At 39.1% G+C, this 24,634-nt stretch overlaps 1 protein-coding gene across 1 annotated transcript in view; it reads left to right on the forward strand.

The window, feature by feature from the left end:
* Positions 1-17,819, forward strand: part of mccc2 (methylcrotonyl-CoA carboxylase subunit 2) — a 102,499-nt gene extending 84,680 nt beyond the window's left edge. The window contains exon 17 of the mRNA XM_048594922.1: positions 17,551-17,819. Coding sequence (XP_048450879.1) covers positions 17,551-17,668 — 118 coding nt within the window. The 3' untranslated portion in view covers positions 17,669-17,819. The remainder of the gene's footprint in view (positions 1-17,550) is intronic.
* The last annotated feature ends 6,815 nt before the right edge of the window (positions 17,820-24,634 follow it).

A 24,634-nucleotide genomic window follows, 5' to 3' on the forward strand; every position in this document is an offset into this window, starting at 1 on the left:
GAAGTTTCAAATTGTTTCAATGTAATAGATGAATCAATTTTATAACTTAATCTCAGTTATGTCTACTAATTAACTTAGGATTCCACCGATTTTGTATGATTCTCCTCTCAATGTTAGCTTCATTTTATTATGTCAGACTTCATTGCAAGAGGATTTGAATTCAGAAGTAACGATGTTACTACAATTATACAGGGCCTTAGTGAGATCACACTGGGATACTGCGTGCTGTTTTGATCTTCCTGCTGAAGAAAGTTTTAACTTTAACATAGATTGAGAGAGGGAGACATGCACCTATTAGAAAGGTAGTATATTTCTGGAGTGTGTCTGGGGTAGTTTCCTACAGCAATATGTCCTAGATGCAGCAAGGGACAAACAATATTGGGTTTAGTAATGAGTCGAATTTAATTAATAACCTAAATGTGCATGAACATTTACCAAATAATGATCATAACATGATTGAGTTCAGTGTAGATATTTGAAAGCAAAAAGCATTGAATAGCTACTCGACTTTTAGATTTAGATAAGGCCAACTTTAATGTGATGAGATAGAGACTGTCCACAGTAAACGGGGAAAATCTGCTAATGGGTAAACCAACTGAAGCTAATAGAGGATATTTAAAGAAATACAACAGAAAACTAGTTTAGACAAGGACCGGGAAAAGGCCACAAAGCAGCTTATAGGAGTTGCTAAAAGGGATTAAGAAAAGAAACTTGCCAGGGACACCAAAATCAATAACAAAAAATTTTGTAGTTTCCAAAGGGAAAGCGGGTGGCCAGGCATAATGTTGGCCCACTAAGGACTGAAAGTGGGATAATGTCAATGACTATGTGGAAATGGCAGATATGTTCAATAATTACTTTGCCTCAGTACTTAACAGCAGAAAAGGAGGATAGCTTGCTGGAAGTCTTGACGGAATTAGTAGTGGATTGGGAACAGAGGCTGAATAAAATTAAAATAAGTAAAACATGAGTAATGAGGAAATTTATGGAATTAAACAATGACAAATACCTGGGACCTGATGGTTTCCGTCCAAGGGTGTTAATGGCAGTAGAGGACCACATTGTAGATGCACTAACTATATAACGTTTAGGAGTTTGCCAGATACAGGAGTCATCCCTCTGGATTGGAAAATTGCGTGTCTCTCTCTTTTTTAAGAGGAGGGAAAGAGGAAAAACGAGGAATTACAGATATGTTATCCTAACATCTGTGGTGGGGAAATTGTTAAAGTCTATTATCAAGGATGGGGTAACTGAACGCCTTGAAAATTTTCAGTTCATCAGGGCAAGCCAGCATGAATTCATGACAGATGGGTCATGCCTGACAAATTTCATTGAAATTTTTGAATAGGTGACTAATTTAGTGTACAGGGAGTGTCTATAGATATTGTTTATATGGACTTCCAGAAGGCATTTGATAAAGTCCCATATAACAGACTGTTAACTAAGGTAGAAGCCCATGGAATTAAGGGCAAAATGCTGACATGGCTGGGAAATTGGTTGAGTGGCAGGCAACATAAAGTGGGGATAATGGGTAGGTAATCAAGTTGGCAGGATGTGGCCGGTGGTGTCCCACCAGGATCTGTTAGGGCCTCAATTATTCACATTACTATCAGCAACTTGGATAATGGCACAGAATGTCATATATCCAAAATTTGCTGATGATGCAAAGTTAGTCGGCATTGTAAATAATGTAGATGATAACGTAAAAGTACAAAGGGATATTGATAGACTGGGCAAAACTGTGGCAGATGGAGTTCAATGTAAACAAGTGTGAGGTTATCTATTTTGGACTGAAAAAGGATAGATCGGGGTACTTTCTAGATGGTATGAAGTTAAGTACAGTGGATGTCCAAAGAGACATGGGATTCAGGTGCCTAAATATTTAAAATGTCATGAACAGGTGCAGACAAAAATCAAAAAAAGACCTTTATATCTAGAGAACCGCAGTTATTAAATTTTACCGAAGTATGCCACAGTTATACAAAATCCTGGTTAAACTGGTATAGTGTGAGCAGATCTGCGCACCACACCTTAGGAAAGATATATTGGCCTTGGAGGGAATATAGCGTAGGTTTGCAAGAATGATACCTGGTCTTCATGGGTTGTTATGAGGAGAGATTATATAAATTAGGCCTTCTTTCTCTGGAATTTTTAAGGTTAAGGAGAGATCGGATGGAAGTCTTCAAGATATTAACAGGAAATAGATAAACATAAATAATTTCCTCTGCTTGGGGTATCTAGAACGAGGACTACACTGTTCAGGAGAGATGTTAGGAAGCACTTGTATACAGAAAAGTGGGTAGATATTTGGAACTCTCCTACAAACGCTTGGATGCTGGTTCAGTTTTTAATTTTAAGTCTGAAACAAATTTTTGTTAAGCAAAAGTATTAATGAATATAAGCTAAAGGCAAGTATATGAGTTAGGCCACAGATCATCTATGATCTCATTGACTCATGGAACAGGCTTGAGAGGTTGACTGGCTTATTCCTGTTCTTATGTTCCTGTGGAAGGTTAAACTTGCCATAAGGGAGTGCAGTGGAGGTTCATTCAGTTATTACTGTCACTGTCCTATGCAGAGAGAGACACAGACATAGAGTCATAGAGCTGTCCAGCATGGAAACAAACCCTTTGGCCATGCCGACTAGATATTCTAAATAAATCTAGTCCCATTTGCCAGCATTTGGCCCATATCCCTCTAAACCCTTCCTATTCATATACCAAACCAGATGCTTTTTAAACGTTTTAATTGTACCAGCATCCACCACTTCCTCTGCCAGCTCATTCCATACATGCACCACCCTCTGCGTGAAAAAGTTGGCCCTTTAGATCCCTTTTAAATGGGATTTATTTGACTGAGATTGTATTCGCTAGAGTTTAGAATGATGAAAAAACTTATAAAATTGTAAGAGGGCCAGAAAGGAGGCAGGGAGGATGTTCTCTCTGGTTGGGGAGTCAAAAACGAGGGGACAGACAGAAAAGGTTTCTTCAGTCAAAAGGTAGTAAACCTGTAGAATTCAGTACCATAGAAGGCTGTGGAGGCCAAGTCACTGAACATTTTCAAGAAAAAGATTTTTTAACATTTTAAAGGCATCCGGCGGATGGGGAGAAAGTGGGAATATGACAATGAGATAGAAAATGAGCCCTGACTGTATTGAAGAGTTTAAGAATAAAAAGGAGCAGAAGAAGCTCGGAGGGCTGAATGCTGTTAGTTTCTATGTATTTCTATCTTTTATGGTTCTGACAAGCGAACATGTTTTGCCAGCTTCTGTCAGCGCTTAGAATAGAAATAATTTGTTACAACCAAATGTATTTAGTTGATATAGATCAACCACAGCATCCTGTCAACATCATTGCTAAAGGTTTGTTTATTCTACAAAAAAAGTGACATTTGGTTTAAACAATAGATTGGGTACCTGTCATCTGTGAATGGTTGATCCTGTGTTCTTAACTCAATGCATTTAATATTGCTTTATGTATTTTTTTTTGTTCTGACCTGGGTTAGCTTGTAAATAAAATTGAAATCTGCCTCATATGTTCCCTTCACCAATTCCTTTGTAGGCTGCAATAAAGGAGTGACTATCCCAAAATTAGAGAACAAAGTCCTTTCATGATAAGTTGTAAATTTCATTATTGCTTAGCTTTTTGCCCATTCACAAATGGAACCCGGGCAGGCTGTGTAATTATTTTTTATCCTTGCCACTAGCGAAGTCTATGCATCGACAGACAGATTAAAAAGAGCAGACTTGATTGGCTAGATTTTATGAAGTTTGGGTTGGCAGTCTGTCAGCATTTGCTGTCGTACCCTTCTGAAACTGTCAAGAACGTTAGGCTACGAGGCATGTGAAGATTAGGGCAGAGATCCTGAATTCGCCATCAGCAACATAGTTCAACACATGCTGCATGTGTTTACCCCCGACCAAACTAGCTATAACTGAAATCGTTGATAGTTGCAACATTCCTGCTTCAACATCTCTTCTGGAAATATCTTGAAAGTTACACCATGCAAAACTGGATTTTAACACCCAGGTGATTAATGAAATCTGATGACCCTGAAATAAAACTTCAATAACTAATCACAGATTGGTGTTAAGTTTTAATGAATAGATATTTAAAGCAATATTATCTTAAAATAACTTCTTAGAGTAGTATTTTAACTTCTACAAGCAAACCATATATTTGTTGCATATAAAATTTTTAAAAGTGATGTTATTTCCTGGTTTGTAGTTTGTTTGGGCAACCTGCTAACCGGTAACTGCAGCCTCAAGCTGAGAATGCTCTGTTAAAAACCCTACAATCATGTGCTGTACTATGTTGTGACTGAGTTAAATTTGCCAGAGCAAATCTTAGATCTCTCAGAAAGGCTTATTTGAAAGTCAACAGCAAATTCCCTTGCTTTTTGTAAGTGTGTAGTAAGTAGGCTTACACTCCTACTTCCACTGGAATACAGTTTCCTTTCGCTTGGCATTTCTTCATGGATGAAAACTTTGGGCAGCTTCTACTAGTTATTTGCAAGGTGACTGATGGCTATTCAGGCCTATCCATGATCAGCAAAATTTCACACAGCAGGTGCATAAAGGCCACGTTGCTTCTGAGTACAATTGCAATTGCCCTTTTCCTTTTCGCACTAGTGCTTCAGCAGAATCAAAGGTCTAATGTCCTTTTCCTTGGCTGTGGTGGCATCAAACGAAATGACACTTCGGAAATAGCTAAATTGCATAACAGCATTCTGCTGAATTCCCTCAATGCTAGTCCTTAGTGATCAATATTCTTCTCGGGTGCAGGTTGATGCCGGACGTTTGCATGGGGCTCCTCCGTTGCATTTACCAATGGACTGCTCTGTGTACAACACAGTCTTGGCTCTTTAAACTGATTTTCAGCCTGAAGATTTCTGCTGTTGTGGAAAAACATGTTACCTACTGCAGGTCTGAGTGACTACGTTCAGGACGTGCTGTATTCAGCAAACAAGTTCATGGATAGGTTTTTCTATATCTTCGTGTGAGCCTGAAGACACCTGAGACTGAAAAGACTTTCATCAGTCTGAAAGCTTATGAAATCTTCTGTTGCCTGCTTCAATATGATGCTGAAGAAGATGGGGAGTAAGCTGGGGACAGCTAATATTCCTGCTTCACACTGTTGCAAATTCTGAAATGATTCAAGAGGTCATTCTTGTGCCTGACTTGTCTATACTGAATTTCATGAAGCTGCTTCACCGCAGAGCAGAAACTTGATGGGCAACCAAGATTTTTAAGATTTTCTAAAATCTATTTCTGCTCAGTGTTGAATGCTTTGGAGTTCTACAAAGGAGATACAGGCTTTTGTTTTGCTCACAGTGCTTTTCTTGTGTGTATCTGAGTGCAGATTCCTGTGTCTATTGTGCCTGTCTTCATTCTGAAATCATGCTACCTCTCTGGGAGGTTGTCTTCTGCAATGATAGAAAGAATCCTTTTCAGAAATCCTGCCAGCTCTTGTCAACAGTAGAAAGTAGGGTGATGCCATGGTAGTTGGTTCAATATGATTTTGCTCCTTAGTGTTTGTACTACGAGTAGTGTGAGTCTGCAGCAGATGGTGAAAAGAGAGAAACAAAAGAGAAAAACATATTTGACCTCATCCTAACCAATCTGATTTCTACAGATGCATCTGTCCATGACATAATTGGTAAGAGTGACCACCTCACAGCCCTTGTGGAGGCAAAGTCCCGTCTTCACATTGAAGATGTGCTCCATTGTATTGTTTGGCATTATCACCTTGCTAAATGGAATAGATTTCAAACAGATCTAACAACACAAGACTGTGCCATGGACCATCAGCAATAGTAGAATTGTGTGCAAATACCATCTGCAATGTAATGGCAGGCATATACCCCACTCTACCATTGCCTTCAAGCCAGGAGATCATTGTGGAGCATTGTTCTTTCATCCCGGCTTCAGAATTTTTCTACTTTCCCCACTTACTGATGTGAGGTTGAGAGTTCACATTTTCTTCTCATTCCTAGTTTGGCCATACTAGGAAATGCCCTTGACAGCAGCAAGTAAATTGGGTGGTGGGTTGATAAGCAAAGCAATATCCTTTCTAACTTGTGTGTGTTGTGACTTCAAGGTTTTGCACGTGTAAATATATTTCCATATGTGGTAGTCCTATGTAACCATTGTTCTTCTGGATTATAGTGGTCATGGGTTCGGAAAGTGATGGTCATTGTCTGGCACTTGTGTAGCATGAATCTTGTTAGTCCAAGCCTGGGTATTACCTAGGTCTTGCTGCATTTGGACATTCACTACTTCAGTATCTGAGGAGTTGCAAATGATTCAATCGTCATTATGCATTAATTGACAAACATCCACACTTCTGACCTAGGATATGAACCTGAAGATCTTGTGCACAGATGTCCTGGAGCTGAACTGACTGTGCGTCAACAACCACAATCATCTTTGTGTCAGGTATAAATGCAGCTAATGGGGAGATTTCCCCCCGATTCCCATTGACTTTTGCTTGGGCTCCTTGAAGCCTTACTTGGTCAAATGCAGCCATGTCAAGGGCGGTCACCCTTGCTTCAACTCTTGAATTCAGTTCTTCTGTCCACATTTGAACCAAATATATAATGAGGTCAGGAACTGAGTGGCTCCAGCAGAACACAAACTTGGCATCAGTGAGCAGATAGTTGCTAATCAAGTGCTGCATTATAACACTGTTGATGACATTTTCCATCATTTTGCTGATGACTGGCAGATTGATAGTATTTTGGATTAGCTGCATTACAGTCTAACTGAGTAATTAGTTTTCTACATCAGCAGCAGCTCACTGCATTTAACTGATTATCCAATAAAATTAAGATCCTTAATGTACTTAATTAGCTAGTTGATGCAGTGTAGTAGTGCTTTGTAAAACAGATGTATGTATCCAGACCTGTGCTGTCCTGCTTCAAGTTGACCTTATCTATTAAACCTCTTGTTAAGTATGATTCTAAATTTATGGAGTAATTGGTAATTGCCAGTAAGAATATAATTCAAAAGGGATTTAAATTTCATAAACTGCATGAATGAAAAAGTTCATAGCTCTCTGCCGAATGGCAAAATTGAATTATTGCCTTGAAATTGTCTCTGTTAAGTTTCCTACGACATGTACAAGATTCGTGTGAATGGCTTTGGTGACTGATTTTGTAGGTGGCGATCTTTGCCAGCCAAATGCAAGACTGGTCATGTGGGAAATCATGGTCATCTAGGACACCAGTAGCATCTGTGTGTGCAGGAAGTGCTCCTAGCTGAAGAAACTTGAACTTCATGTTTTAGAACTCCAGTGGTGGTTGGAGATGCTGTGGCACATCTGTGAGGCTCAGAATTACATGGATAGCCTGTTTAGAGATGTGATCACATTGCCTCGTGGTTACCCATTGCCTTCTTTCCACCAGTCCCTTGAGCCACAATCAAAGAAAATCATGCAGGTAACGCCGTTGGAAGGAATTTAAATAAGTTTAGCAGGAGGGGACACAGTATTAGCTCTGCGGAAGGGGCACTCAACCCAAGATGTTAACTCTGATTTCTGTCACTACAGATGCTGCCAGACCTGCTGAGCTTTTCCGGCAATTTCTATTTTTGACACAGAATATTGATATAATAGGGACACAGCATATTTAAGTAAAGGAAGTTCAGCCATATTCAGTTTTGAGGAAGCAAAAGAAGGTTGGATGTTCTCTACTTTAATGCCAGGACTATTATACGTAAGACAGATGAGCTAAGGGTGTGGTTGACACATGGAATTGGATTGTTGCCATCACCGAGACATGTTTGAGGGAGAGGCAGGATTTTCAACTCAACATTTCAGGATATAGGATCTTTAGGCAGGAGAGGGGAGGGTGTAAAAGAGTTTGTGGCCTTATAAATTGTAATTAAGGAGTCAGTTACTGCAGTAAAGAGGGACAGTATCTTGGAATAGTCTTCAAATGAGGCTTTGTGGCTACAGTTTAGGAATAAAAAGGAGCAGTCACAGTGTTGTGAATGTAAGTACAGATTCGGGAAAAAGGACTGTGAGGTTCTTGAGCAGTTTGACAGAGAGAGTGAGGAAGTATTGGAGATTTTGGCAGGCTTAAAAATGGACACATTTCAAGTCTGGATGAGTTGTATCCCAGGCTGCTGTGGGAGTCAGGGGCTCTGACCCAAATTTTTGTTTCCTCTCTGGCCGCAGAGGAAATGCCAGAAAACTGGAGGACAGATAACGTGGTTCCACTTTCAAGAAGGGTGATAGAGATAAACCTTGAAATTACAGACTAGTGAGTTTTGCATCAGTGGTAGAAAAACTATTGGAGAAAATTCAGAAGCAGAGAATTAATCTCCATTTGGAGAAGCAAGATTTAATAGGGATAGTCAACATGGCTTTGACAGAGGGAGGTCATGCCTAACCGATTTGATTTGAATTTTTTGAGAAAGTGACCAAGTGTATAGATGAGGGTAGTGCAGTTGATGGAGTTGACATGAATTTCAGCAAATCCATGTCACGGTGCCACATGAAAGACTGATAAAGAAAGGGAACATGGGATCGAGATTAACTTGACGAGTTGATCCAAAGTTGGCTTAGTGGAAGGAAAGAGGGGCTGGTGGTAACAAAGAACAAAGCACAGTAATAGTTCCCTTCAGCCCACTAAGACTGCACCGATAAGTGATATCTTTCTAAACCAAAAACATTTTGCCTCTATGGTGGCTGTATCCATCTGTTCCCTGCCTCTTAAACATTGCTATTGTATCTGCCTCCACCATCTCCTTTGGCATTGCATTCCAGGCACTTTCTCACCCTCTGTATAATAAAAAAAAAATCTGTCTCTCACATCTCCTTTAAACTTAACCCCTTTTACCTTAAACTTATGTCTCCTACTAACTGACATTTCTACCTAGGGAAAAGACTGAAAATCCATTCTATCCATGCCTCTCATAATTTTTTAAACTTGTACCAGGTCTCCCCTCATCCTTCAATGTTCAAGTGATGACAAACTAAGTTTGTTCAGCTTTCGTCATAGCTAATACCCTCCAAACCAGATAGCATCCTGGTAAACTATTTCTGTACCCTCTCCAAAGCATTCACATTCTTCTGGTAGTGTGGCAACTAGAACTGTACACACTATTCCAAATGTGGCCTAACTAAAGTTCCATTCAGCTGTAAATGACTTGCCAATTTTTAAATTCTATGCCCTGACCAATGAAGGCAAGCATACCACATATCTTCTTGACTGCTTTATCCACTTGTGTTGCCACTTTCAGAGAACTGTGGACCTGTACATCTAGATCCCTCTGTATGATAATACTATGTGTTCTGCCATTTATTGCATACTTCCCTTCTGATTAAACTACCATTTCTCCACCCAAGTCTCTAGCCTATCTATATCCTGCTGTATCCTCTGGCAATCCACCTCACTATCGGCAGCTCCCCCAATCTTTGTGTCATCCGTAGACTTAATAATCAGGCCACCTATATTCTCATCCAAATCATTTGTATATGTTACAAACAATAGGGGTCCCAGCACTGATCTCTGCAGAACACTACTGGCCACAGATCTCCAATCTAAAAAACATCTTTCCACTGCTACTGTCTGTCTTCTATGACTAAGCCGGCTTTGTATCCATCTTACCAGCTCACCACAGATCCTATGTGACTTCACCTTTTGCATGAATCTCCCATGAAGGATCTTGCTAAAGAATATATAGAAGTGTAGAACAGTGTAAAAGGCTCTTTGTTTGACTGGAGGCCAGTGTCCAGTGGTGTACCACAAGGACCTACTGGATCCTTTATTGTTTGTGATACATATAAATAATATATAGGAAGATATGGAGTGATGATAAATAAGTTTAGATGGCACTAAGATTGGCCAGACGGTCAACAGTGAGGAAGAAGGTCTTAAGTTACAGGATGGTACAGATGGGCAGATTAGTGGCAGATTAAATTTAACCCTGAAAAGTGTGAAGTGATACACTTTGGAAGAAGTAACAAGACAGAGGAGTACCAAGTGAATGGCAGGACATTAGGAAGCTTAGAAGACCAAAGTACTTAGAAGACCTTGGAGTACTTGTCCCTAGATCCTTGAAGGTTGAAGATCAGGTTAACAGGGCAGTTAAGAAGGCATACGGGACATTTGCCTTTGTCAGTTGTGGCATATATTATGAGAGCAGGGGGTCTTGTGTTGGAATTCTACAGGACTTTAATTAGACTACAGTTCAGAGTGCTGTGTGCAGTTCTGGTCGCCACAATATAAGAAGGAAGTGATTGCACTGAAGAGAGTATGGAGCGGGTTCATCAGGATGTTGTCTGGGATGGAGCAGTTAGCTATGGAGAGGGGCTGGATAAGCTCTTGATGTTTTATTTGGAACAAGGAAGATTGAGAGGGGACTTGATAGAGGTGCATATAATTATGAGAGGAATGGACAGAAAGCAGCTGTTCCCCTCAGTTGAAGGGTCAGTAACAGGGGGACATAATTTTAAGCTGAAAGGCAGGATGTTTAGAGGGATTTCAAAGAAATTTCTTTTCACCGAGAGAGTGCTGAGAATCTGGAATGCACTGACTGGGAGGGTAGTTGTAATGAGAAACCTTGCAATCTTTTAAAAAGAATTTGGATAAGCACTTGAAATATCATAACATTCAAGGCTATGAGCCAAGAGCTGGAAAGTGAGACCAGTGTAGATTTAGCATAATTTTTATGGGTGCAGGCTCAAAGCACTGAAGAGCCTTTTCTGTTCTGTATGATTCTGTGAATTACCAACAGCATTTACTGCTAAGAGAGCAGAGCGTATGAAAGAAGATGCTTTTAAAAATGTAGCGTGAAGTAGATAATTTTAATTAGGGTTAAAAGTTATACTGGTTGATACTATTAGAATCCAACTCAATAACTGAGTTAATTTTGTGAGATTTATAATTTTCGAAGACTTCAGGATGCTTCAATGCCTTGCTTCCAGCGGCGTTTGTATTCTCCTACAATGCTGAGGCATTTAAAACCCAAAATTGTTATCGCCTTGTAGCATTGCTTAATTAATCCATCCTGCTGCTATTCTTTGTGATAGATTTTGACTCTCAACCTTGGTTTCTTGAAAGGAAAACATTCCTTTCTGACAATATCCTTCCAGCTTGTGCTGTGAGAATAATTTTTCTTTGAATTTATTATTGCTGTCACTTATTTTAAAGAATTTGGTGATCAAGGGTCTCTGATGCATTTATTTCTTTCATCCAATTATTGACCCTCCAGTGTTTATCCTGAAATTTGTATGAAGGTATTGAGTCAGACTGAAAACACTTTCTGATTACTTTCCTGACAGATCTGTTGTAAACTAAAGTAACTCAATTTTCTTGATAACACTTGTTCTTAAAATTTTTAATTTTTCATCTTTGGAAGTTAAATAATATGATTGCTTTTTCAAATTTGCACATTTCATGTTATAAAGAAAATAGTCTGAAATTGTTTTATTTTAAATATTTTGTGGTTTAGGAATTAAGATAGGAAATAGGAACTGGTAGATTACAGAAGATTAAAAGATGCAGTGCATTAGCAGTCCTATCATTTCTGGACTTTAATAATATCCACCATGGCAGGTCTATTTCCTTGCTCAATGTCTCTCTCACCTGAAATAAATTCAACATTCAACATTGTTTTTGATAGGTATATTGCAGTAAAGGGTGTTACACCACGGTTGGGAAATGTGGTGGAGTAGAAACTACTTTAAAGGTCGTCATGCAGTGTAATACGGCAATGCTGAATGCTGTGGCTGGATAGGCAAAATGGAAATGTGTTCCTTTCTCAGTGCTAGTATTTTGCATCTTGTGCTCAAAAAATAGTCTGGAAAATTAAAACAAATATAGATGTTTGAAAAAGTAAATTTCTTGGTTAACAGATTTTTTAAAAATCAAAATATCAATGTATGTATACTTAGGTTAAAAATAATAGCAATCGAATGCTGGAGCATCCCCTGTTGCTGTATGACATTTGAAAGAAACCTTGGGCTGTTTCTTAGTGCACACCTTTCATATATTTCAGTGTATTCCTTTACAGGCTTTAATTTGCCTGCAGTCAGAGGGAAGGATTTACATCTACATGATTTTGTAATGATTAGAATAATGATTATATTGTACATTAATATCCATAATTACCAAATTCTTACCAATGAAAATGAGATTGTCCAAATGCACCTTTTTGCAGCTCCTATACCAAATTATGCCAAGTTTACTCTTCGGCTTGTTTTAATTAACATTGATGTGCAGAAAACCAAATGCAGTGAACAGCTACGAAAAATCTTGTTAGGAGGCCATTGGGTGACCAGTACAGATTAATTATCACCTTTAAAACAAGGCAGATAACAATTCCCTATCAAAATCAATCTGAACAGCAGTGTTAATTCAGGTCAGTTCACCAATTTTATTTCGTCTGGTCAGAATTCCTTAATGCAAATGAATAAAGAGGGATGTGATTAATTCTGCTGAGCCAGTGTTTAATATATTCAGGATAATATAATTTTAAGTAATGAGCATGTAGACAGTCAAGAATAAAGTCAACATTGTTCCAACTTCATAATTATTAATAATCATTCATACTAAACCTAAACCTAATTCAAAATCACCTTAACAGAAAAGAAATGTATGAAGGATATGTCAGTGAATTAAACAATGTATAATAAGTGTGTAATATAACACACCTTTGGGTGAAATTAAGGTTGTCAGCTAGAGATTTTAAATGGATGCCAGAGTTTGAGCAGTTTATTTGCTATGTGCATTACAAGATATAGGTCACCCAAAAACATTCATTCAGGATTTGTAGACTGGTTTTGGAAAATGGATCAAATTAGACATATTTGAGATAAATCTGTTCAAAACATGCATATCTGCTGTGCTGAGCATGATGTTGTACTGTTCCTCAACTGGGAAGCATGCTACTTTGTTTTTCTCCTATTTTCTTTCTTCTTGGAAATGATTGTTTCTCTTTAACATGATGTCAGCACAAAAGGGTTTACAGCTTCCTTTTTTGAACCACTGAAACAAAGTGCTGGGAAAGACTCTGAAATGACCAACTATTCTAAACTATATAAGGCAGTGGTTCGCAACTTTTTCGGTATCAAGCCACACTTCAACGAGACAAACAATTCCAACTTCTTAAAATTGATTGTTCACAAATGTCTCGTTTACTTGCATTTATTATGCTGCGATAGGAATGGAGACACTAAGTGATTTGTGCGGCCTCCTCAGTCTTTGCCTGCTATCCACCTATGCATCATCCAGCTGCCTCTTAGCATGTGCTGATCTTGCAGAATTCATTGTTTGGCTTAGTAATATAGAGGAAACTGGTTGGGTCTTTGGTGAGGCTGTGAGCTAAACCCCCAACCCGGATTCAGCTCCGACAAAAGGTTGGTTCTGCATGTTGCAGCTCTCACACAGTCATAGAGGTCTGCAGCATAGAAAAAGGCCTTCGCACTTACCGTGTCCTCGGCTCCGCTCCAGCACAGCCCTGACGAACCACAGTAGCAATGGCATATGATCTGACTGGCTCAGCCTAGCAAAGGAGTAAAAGCCAAAGGTAACAGACCTCAATGGCTCCACATATTATTGACAGCACTGTGCATCAGTCAAGTGCTGGGAACTGGCTACACCTCTGCCTCCACACAGTGACAGCATTGTTCTCCAATCTGACACTGGCAACTATAGTCTTGACTGTAGTGCCAGGAGGAAGGTCTAATGGAACCCTAGAGCCAGGTAATTAGAGGTATCAGATGTGGAGTGTTAGGCAAGACGGTCTTAATGAGGGTGATGAAAGGATGCATTTTAAATTCCATACAAGGAAGAAAAAAAGCATTATGGGGGAGTATCTCCATGAAAAAAGAGCACTCTGCAAAGACAGTACCTGCCTTGCACTTTTAAAAACGTGTGAAAAGGAATAAAAAGGCTACTTGTTCTCACCCATCTGCTCATGCCAAACCGTGCTATGGCATAGGGGCCAATTCAGCTAATCTTTTATTAGCTATTTACACACGTAGGGTAGGCTCCTCATTTTGGCATCCTTCCACCTTTCTACTATGGGGATGGTATTGGGTACTGGCAAGAAGGTGGACTGGGCACCCCCTCTGTTTTATAGCCAACCCCGTCAACCCACTCTCCATAAACCTTCGGAAACCTATATCACCCAGGCCTAGGATTTTTAAAAGAGTGAAAAATAGGAAACTATGAACTGTAGTTTTCTATGAGAAAAACATCCAAGAGTTGGTTTTTGAGGGAAAACTGGTGATATTGAAAGGATGTTGAACAGTGCCTCAGACATTTCCAGAGGTTTGGAGAGGAAGTTGGCTGATCAATTTTTCAGTGGGAATGTGGTCAAAAGAGAAGGCGACTTGTTTCATTGCTAAGATGAGCTCAGAGATGGGTTGTGGGCTTTTTGCTAGAGTAATTGCAAATTAATTCCACTTGTGAGCTCCCTCCTGTTAACCCAATAACATGTTCTGCTTTCAATGTTTCTGTATTATTACCTTTAAAGGATGCTTAGTCTTTGTTTTAATTACTTAGTTTACTTGGGCAAACACCTCAGATAGGGTACTTATATTCAGACAAATGCAAGAAAATTGCCAGGAGCAAAACCAGGGCCTGTATATCACTTTTATGGGTCTTGTAAAGGCATTTGATGCTGTGAACAGAGATGGGCTTTGGAAAACTTGAATGTCCACCCAGTTTCAACATTTATTGCCTATCCCAGAGGACAGTTAAGAGTCAACCACGTTGCTGTGGGTCTAGAGTCACATGTAGGCCAGATCAGGTAAGGATGGCAGTTTCCTCTCCTGAACGAACCAGTGAAGCACAGCAGCAACCTCTGAAGTCCTTTCCAAATCTCTTATAAGCCAGGATATATGTTGACCCTGACCTTATTCACCATCTTCTATTGCCTGCTGCTGCAGCATCATGCGAAAGAAGACCTTAAGAGAGTTTTCATTCCCTTGACTGATGAAGGTCTTTTCAAACTTCAGTATCTTCAGGCCCATACAAAGACACAGGAAACTCTCACCCATGAAATTCTTTTCACTAATGTCTGTGCTGTTCTGGTCCGCAGTCAATCAGACTTATAAGGTATAACAGCACATTTGTCCAGGCAGCACAACTCTTTTGGACAAAAAATCGAGTTAAATAAAACTAAAGTCTCGTACCAGTCTCCACCTGAAGAATTAACTCTTTGGGGAGCACCATCTCATTTGTTGTGACTGCAGACAAGGATATAGACATTTAGGTTTTCAATAGTAAACAGTCCATTGACTCTGTGAATGATTGTGAAGTAACCACAGCTTTGGAGCACAGACCAACCACAAACTATACAAAGCTGTCATCCTCATCACCTTTCTGTAATGTGCCAAGTCATGGGTTTTGTATTACCATCGTGTAAGCGTTCTGGAGCATTCTATCAATGCTACCACCACACCATCCTCGAGGTCGGCAGGCAGGACTGGAATATAAACACTGAAGTCCTGAAAACTACCAATATCTCCAGTATTGAGGCCATCTTCCTGCAAAATAAACCACCTTAGGTGGGTCACATTGCTCAGCTTGATAAACATTTGCCTACAAAGATCATGTTGCATGGAGAGCTGACCATTGATAGCCAGAACAGAGGCGCCCAAACAAACATTTCAAGCACTCACTATCCTTCTGTGTGATACATTGACCATTACCAGCAGGAGGTTCAGAGCATAGATCATGATGCCTGGAGATGCTAGATCGAAAGTGCTATGGACACCTTTGAAACTGAGCTAAGAACCAACACGATTGACTAGAAGAGGAGAAGGATAGATCTGATGTACTCTGCAGCTTTCACATGCACTACAGTGGGGGATTTTGCTGGCCATTGTAGACCTGACTAGCTACCAGTGGGCCTGCAAACAATGAGTAAAGCTTTCCTAAAAAAAATTCATCTGTGAAGAAATGCTCAGAGAGAGAGCTTTTATTTTAGCTGCTTCCTGTGCCAAAACATTCCTTTATTGTATGTTCTTTGCATGGAAAGATTTATCCTAACCCCTCTCCCCTCTCATTCTGAATTTGATATTTACAAGGGAAGAAATAATCTTTTCTAAACAAAACCTTTAGAATTCCAGAGGTGAGAGTGACTACCCTTGACATGAAGGCTGCATTTTTGTTTCTTTTTATTCATTCATGGCTATGGGCAGTGGCTAGGCCAGCATTTATTGCCTATCCCTAATTACCCAGAGGACAGTTAAGAATCAACCACATCGCTGTGGTCTAAAGTCACGTGTAGGCCAGATCAAGTAAAGACAGCAGTTTCCTTCTCTAAACAGCATTAGTGAATCAGATGTGTTTTTCCAATAACAAACAATGGTCTCATGGATATCATTAGACTCTTAATTCCAGATTTTTAAAATTGAATTCAAATTGCACCATCTACCATGGCAGGATTCGAACCCAGGTCCCCAGAACATCCACCCAATTAAGTCCCCATGAGGATTTTATAAGGTTCAATTAACTAACTTCTAACTCTTCTAAACTCCAGACAATACGGGCCTAGCCTGTGTAACTTTTCCTCACAAGGCATTCAACTCATTGCAGGTATTAGTCTAGTAACCCTTCTTTGAAATGCTTTCAACGCATTAAGATCCTTCTGTGAGTATGGCAAAGTGTACTGCAAATAGTGCTTCAGATGCAGCCTAACCAGATTTAATATTTGCAGTTTTTTGTTTTGAACTGTTCAGAGATGGGCAGAACATGTTTGATTGCAAATTTTTAAATTGACGATTGGAGAAAACAGCATAGACCAGGCATACTGTTTCCTAGTAACTGCACCTGGATTGAAGGTGAACATTTAATTACTAAATACTTTATTCCATAAAGTTAAAGATAGGACCTGTTGAAAGGAAGGAAAGCAATGGAATGGTTTTGTTGAGCTGCTTGAGAGTCAGATAAGAGACTGATGGACAAGAATGCTCTGGAAATGGGCCAAATGGACTGAACGGGGCCAAGGAAAATATCGGTTCCCTTCTCGTGGACCCCCTCTCCCAAAAGGGAACTGGACTGTATTTCTGCCATGACTGTCAGATTTCCAGTCCTAAGTGCTTCCAGATTCTGCCCAGCCTGTTTGTTTTAAGGTCTTTGCCCTATTTGTTTCACCAATAGGTTGCCTTTTCTCATTCCTCAGGCTGTTTTCTTTTCCAAATTGATTCTGCCTTCCTCAGATTAATTTATTTTATACAGCATTGCTGCTTTCATGTGCTCTTGAGTGTGTAGGTAAACTTAATATTTGCAAATTTACACACGGTGAACTTCTGTATGTTTCTGACATATTGTAAAAACTAAATCTAGAAGTCTTTCTCGCCTGATCTGTTTTCCTTGCCATCTGTCGTCATTTTTAAGCATGTTATTTTCTGATGATGTAAGATGGTCAATATGTGGTTAGTGGAATCTAATCTGGTAAATATATACATTCTTAAGGTCCTCCAAATGGTTTTTGAGTTGGCTTTTCTGACATTTTCAGGGATTAGGCTTCATTGCTGTTTAATTGCCATTCATTATGTTTCATGTTTTGTAATTGTTTTCTTGTCATTGCAGACTGTGGGATGATGGAATAATTGACCCTGCTGACACAAGGCTGGTATTAGGCCTGAGTCTTAGTGCTGCACTCAATGCACCTACGAAGAAGACAAACTTTGGAATCTTCAGGATGTAACCGAAGCATTTATTATTTCAACACAAATATTTCCCAATTTGCGACGGTAACAGGAAAACTGACTCAATCAAAATACTGTAAACTTTGTGAAATAACATTTCCAATATACAATACCACTTTCTAAAAATAAAATTTTTCAATAACTGTGAAACTCTGATCAATAACTGACAAAACATGCTAGTACATAAGAGAATATGGGTTCACTTTTTAGTGATAGACCTAGATTCATCTATTTTAGTCCTGATAGAGACTGATATCTTTGTAGTTTGTGTGCTGCTTACAATAGTTTAAACTCAGTGTCTTTCCTATTCTTCTGATTTTTATTTTTGACATCATAACCCTTCTCGTGTCAGTACTCTGGTTCTAACGGTGAGAAAGGAAGTATGTTTGAGTTCTTACTGTTCAATTTATCTGTCTTCATGATTTGTGAGATATATATGACCTGCATTAGGATTAAAAGTGGAATTTATTAAGCCACGTCTTCCACCCCCACCCTACCCCGTACCTTTAGTGCTCTCAGCTTATGTTAATTTGGCCTTGGTTTTTATAGTACAGCAGCAATTTGATTATAAAATAATTTTATAATGCATTGGTCATATCCACATTAAAGTAAAGGTCAAAAGAGGTAGTTTCTCATTAATTCGAACTGGTGATTATTGATGACTACTCGCCTGCAAACAGACCAGCTTCAGAATATTTCTAGTGTTAATAGAGAGCGCCTGGGATGAATCTGATCAATTTATCCTTGTGTTGTTTAAGTAATATCACAATATATTTTATGTAGTGCTAACCATCCTTTTCTTACAAGATAAAAATCGAAATAACAATAATAGGGTTAGGGGACAAATAGTTGAAAGTAAAACTGAGCTATTTTTCAGACAAAGTAAGTATGCACTGCTGTTCTTGAGGCATCTGTGTTAGGGCAACTGTTCTTTGAATTGGTAAACAAAACATGTGAATGACAATATTTGGAAATGAAATAAACATTGGACGAGGATAATCTCAGTTGGGCATTTTTAGACTAGTGAAATGGGAAGTCACATGTCAGATGAAATTTTCTGCAGAGAAGTGTCACCATGCGACATAGGTTGAACAGCCTACTTTTGCTCCTATCAACTCTGCTGTGCCATTCAATAAAATGATGGCTAATCTGATAATCCACAACTCTACATTCCTGTCTTTTCCCCATTACCCTTGGTTTCCTTACTGATTTAAAAAATTGTATCTCTGCCTTGAATGTACTTAATGACCCAGCCTCAACAGTGCTCTGTGGTAAAGAATCCCACAGATTCACAACCCCCGAGAGAAGAAATTCCTCTGCTCTCTAGTCCTAAATTCTCCCACAAGTAGAAATAAACTCTCAGCATTTACCCTGTCAATTCCTCAAAGAATCCTGTAGGTTTCAGTAAGGTTGTTGTCATTCTTTTAAATTCCCATGAGTACTGGCCCGACCTACTTGTCGATTTCTTATAAGACAGTCCCTCCATACCTTGTATTAACTTAGTGACCCTTCTCTGGACTGCCTCCGGTGCCAGCATACCTCTCATCAGATAAGTGGCCCAAAACTCTTTGCAGTATTTCATCTGTGGTCAAACTAATGCCTTGCAGAGTTTTAGCAAATCGTCCTGACTTTGATACTCCACTCCCTTTGAAATAAAGGCCAACATTCCATTTGCCTTCCCTTTTATATGCTGAAATTGGATGCTAGCTTTTTTAGAATCCATAGATTCTCTATTGTGATTCAGTCCCTCTGTTCGGTAGCTTTCTGTGGTCTTTTTTCATTTAAATAATATTCAGAACCTCTTCCCGTGAAGTGATGCATTTTAGAAAGAGGAATAAGGAGAATTCTGACATTCTTGGGCACAAGGAATGAAACATTAGAATAATTTGTATGTAGATAGATACAAAATACTGACAAACTGATGTTTTATTCAAAAGCCATTGATTATTTTATTTTAGCCATTTTTAGCATCAGTTCCAGGTTTTTATAATATGTCTGAACTGAGATTTTTGAGGAAGAAACAAAGGAAAATTCTAGAACAAAACTACATTGTGGTTGATAGAAATCTGAATTAAAAACAAAGCACACTAAAAATATTCAGCAGGTCTGACAGCCTCTGTAAATAAAGAAACAGACTTAATTAATATTTCAAGTCTGTGATCAGGTTTCAGTGAAAGCCATCATATCTGAAATGTTAACTTTTTTCCTCACTCCACAGATGGTTCCAAACTGTTTTCTTTTTAAATGAGTTTTGAAGGTTGGATTTCACTGGTTCAACACCAGAAAACAAAACTGGGAATTTATGTTGAACCAGAAACTGCTAATGTACCATTCTATGTTCAAATGAAATAACATCAGTTTTGTGTTCAGTATTTTATACTTTTTTTCTACTGGCAGATGTACCTAATATTTCATTCCTTTGTGCCCAGGATTTTCAGGAAAGTATCGAACTAATTAAGTTCTAATTGTAATATTCTACATATTTTCTAACCAACCTGTTCAGAGGTGTTATTTCATACCTCTGGTACAGCGTGGGACTTGAACTGGGGAGCTATTAGCCCAGCAGTAGGGACCCATATTTTATAATGTGGTATTTCGTATTGCATGCTTCAGTGTCAGAATACATGTATGGTGCTGTGAACATCTATCCAGTCAATTTTCTGACCAGAGACCATTGACAGTATTTGCTTTCCAATGAAATTCAAATAGTATTGATCATCTAAGTTGTTGTAATGATGAGGTACAAATACATTTTAATGATACATTGTGGAGTACATTGGATTGGAGAAATTAAAATTAATTAGAAACAAACTAATAATTGAACTGGAATCTTTGTTTCATTTTTCTTAAGCATTTTCATGAAAATATTTTTCAATGAACACAGTAAGGTCATTCAAATGAACTCCACACACAGCTTTGTTTAAGGAAAATCCCAGTGGATGTTTACTTGAAACTCTGTGATTACTAAATCAAAGAAGGTACATCTTTATGTTAAAAACGCTTAGGCTTTTTAACATCACTTCCACCTGCAGAACTTTCTTTTGTGGCCCAAGGAGGAGATCTTGGGGCATTTCTTTCTGTCCTTTCTCGTTCTTGGCTACTTGCCTTCCATTCACCCTCTCGCCTATCCTCCTTGTGTGTATAATGGTGACCATTCCCTTCAGACTTCATGACAGTATTGATATGCACTCTGCCAACTACTGCAAGGCTCCTGTAGAGCAGTTCAGGCAGTGGAAACATTATTTCAGTATGCCGTATGCCAGTGGTCAGCTCTATCACATGTTGCGTGGCAGTATGGCTATACTTTTATAAATGCTGCACATATCTACATGGGCTACACATTGGAATTGTTAACCAAAAATATGTAATGGTGGACTGCTGCAGGAGGAGGCAGCATTTATATGACCTGCATGACTCTCCGATTGGTCCTGCGTGAGCTGGACATTGACAGCTGGAATCCTTATTGGTTGCAATATATCTGAGAGTTGGTATGTGGCACTGCCAAACAATTTGCATGTAGTTACTGGCTCCCTGTAATAGTGGGAAAGCCTGAAACCTTTGCATAATCATGTACTGTCTGTAAGGGTATCAGATGTAGTGCATTCTGTTTGAATAGTGTCTCAGCAACCATTTTCATGCAACCATGGGGGCAAACCAAAATGTTGCAAGCATGTCCAGCACCAGCCTCGAAGGATGCGTAGAAGCTCATGGCCTGAGTCACTTTACATGGTCACCGTCGATATAGAATTTAATCAGGTTACATTGAAAGCTGCAGCAGTCAGCAGATTTCAGCAAGGTGTTCCTTACGAAAATGGAGGTGTCTTACACTCTACTGGAGGCACTGAATTAATATTCCAGGTTCATAACATCTAATTAGAACTCCTGAGTATTTCTAGTATTTTCTGTTTTTAAGTCTTAAATATGGTTTTGGTAAAGATTCATGAAGGAGACTGGCTCCCTGTAAACTCTGGATGGATTTCACCGCTTCATCCCTCTCCCCACAGCTTCCCTGCTGTTTGTGAATAGGGCATCTGCCACACCATTTGGTAAATTTAAAGAATACTAGAAAGCAAAAAGCCTTGTTCTATAACAACTACCAGCAGAAATCAACAACTAACCTGCAAGTGTTTCATAATTCCTTTACCTAGTAAGAAGTGTCGGAGGTGGGAGTGTGCTTCCTGTAGCTAGGCATGTTTTGAAGTTGCATGTTTCAAAGGTGTCACTGGCTCAAGCATTGACCTTCAAACTGATAGTGTGGCACCAAAACAGCATTACATTGTGATTACAACTGATTACAGTTCATGATTTTAAGCGCTAAACTGAGCAGGGATATAGCTTGCAAATTGGCACTACTTATTTTATCTATTCTCTCTGTTCTGCTTATTTCTGACAAATGTTCACTGCATGCATGGTAATACCCTCACCATTATGGCATTCGGTACAATTTTTACCAGAAATATGCAAGAGCCTCACGGGAGCATTCTAAGATGACTCAGTACCCAATATGGTAAAGCTACACATCTAATATTTGTGTTTGTATAACATCTGTGGTGGAATGAAGGTCAATAGGAAACAAATGGTGGGTTAACATTGAGAAAGTTTGATGTATTAGAAATAACTAAACGCTTTTCATGACTTCAGGAAAGCCCAACAAGCTTTATGGACAAGGACGTATTTCTGATGTGTAGTCACTCTTGTGATGTAGGTACCATAATAACAAATTTACACAAAATAGGTTCCCATGAACAGTAGTGTTTTTGACCATGTTTGTTGTGATGTTGTTTAAATGATAAACGTTGGGCAGAAAACTGATATCATTCTATCCCCAGTCTTTTAATTGTGCCTTGAGATCCTCAGCACCCTTCTAAGAGAATGTTAGAGCTTTAGTTGAAAGTCTTATTTATAAGATGGCATCTTCCACGCTGCAGTGCTTACCCAATGCTGCACTGAAATGTAAGCCTAGATTATATATTAAAGCCTCTAGAAAGGGCTTACCTTCTAATTTAGGTACAATCCTACCTTCAAGCGATGCCTCTCAAACTACATGTTGAACATTATTGATGCAATGTTTCTCGAGAATGAGTCAAAGTACCAGAATTTTATAAATTTGTTGCTAAAAGTTCATATCTGCTGTATAGTTGTGCTTTTCATTGAAAGCTGTGTTGCAATTCCACATTTGATCAGTTTCAAATTTCTGTCAAGCAAGGAAATTAAAGAAGGTTAATTTATGCTGTGAACAGCTGGTTACAGAATGATGCATCATGTCTGGATTCTATTAGTGAAGCGGTCTGGCTATTTAATTAGCAATGCTGTGGAGTATTGTGGATGTGCCTGGTTTGGGTTAGAGTATGTTGCAGAAGGTTCACTTGGTTCCACACATTATTGCCAGATGTATCATCTTGAAAGCCACCTTGATCCCAAAGTGTCCACATTTACCACTCATTCAAGAAATATGGTTACTAGTAAATAGTTGGAGTCAGGGAAGATCCCAGAGGACTAGAAAATTACTAAGGTAACATCTCTGTTTAAGAAGGAAGGGAGGCAGAAGACCGGAAGCTATAGGCTGGTCGTTGGTAAGATTTTAGAGCCTATTATTAAGGATGAGATTGCTGAGTACTTGGAAGTGTGAGATAAAATAAAGCTGAATTAGCACGGCTTTCAACCAAGGAAGGTCATGTCTGACAAATCTGGTAAATTCTTTGAGGAAGTAATGAGCAGGTAAGACAAAGGAGAGCTATTGGATGTGATCTATTTGGATTTCCAGAAGGCCTTTGATAAGATGCCGCACAGGAGGCTGCTCAATAAGATAACAGCCCATGGTGTTAGGGGCAAGATACTGGCATGGATGAGGATTGGCAGACTGGTAGAAGGCAGAGAGTAGGGATAGAAGGCTCTTTTTTCAGTATGGCAGCAAGTGACTAGTGGAATTCCACAGGGGTCAGTATTGGGACCACAACTATCATACTTAACATGAATGATCTGGATGAAGGAACTAAGGGCATTGTTACGAGGTTTGTAGATGTCAAAGACAGGTGGAGGGGCAAGTAGTGTTAGGAGGTAGCAGATGGACATGAATAGGCTAGGAGAGTGGGCAAAGAAGTGACAGATGGAATACAATCTGGGAAAGTGTAGATTAAATATTTTGATAGGAAGAATAGAGGTTTAGACTATTTTCTAAATGGACAAATACTTTGGAAATCTGAAGCACAAAGAGTTTGGAAGGCCTAGTTCAGAATTCTCAAGATTAATGTGTGGGTCAATTGGCTGTAAAGAAGTCAAATGTAACGTTAACATTTATTTCAAGTGGGCTAGAATACAAGAGCGGAGATGTACTGCTGAGGTTGTATAAGGTTCTGGAATATTGTGAGCAGTTTTGGGTACCATATTTCAGGATGGATGTGCTGGGCTTGGAGAGGGTCCAGAACAGGTTTACAAGAATGATTGAGGGGATGAATGAAATGTTATATGAGGATAAGTTGAGGAGTCTAGGTTTGGACTGGAAAGATGAGGGGGAGATCCAATTGAAACTCTCAGAATACTGAGAGACCTGATAGAGTAGATGTGGAGAAGATGTTTCCATCAGTAGGAGAGACTAGGACCCAAGGGCATAGGCTAAAAGTGAAGGGACAACCCTTTAGAACTGAGATGAGGAATTTCATCAGCCAGAGGGTGGTTAATCTGTGGAACTTGTTGCTGCAGAAGTCTGTGGATGCCAAGTCATTGAGCGTATTTAAATGAAGATAGTTAGGTTCTTGATTAGTAAGGGAATCAAGGGTTACAGGGAGAAGGCAGGAGAATGGGATTGAGAAACCCATCAACCATGACCGAATGGTGGAGCAGACTCAATAGGCTGAATGGCCTAATTTCGCTCCTATATCTTATGATCTTATTATTTATTCGTAAAATGTTTCCACAATCACGTTATATAGAACATTTCACTGCAAAATTTGTTATTGATCAAGAAA

Source organism: Rhincodon typus, chromosome 3 (assembly GCF_021869965.1).
Source record: "Rhincodon typus isolate 14 chromosome 3, sRhiTyp1.1, whole genome shotgun sequence".
NCBI classification, from domain to species: Eukaryota; Metazoa; Chordata; class Chondrichthyes; order Orectolobiformes; family Rhincodontidae; genus Rhincodon; species Rhincodon typus.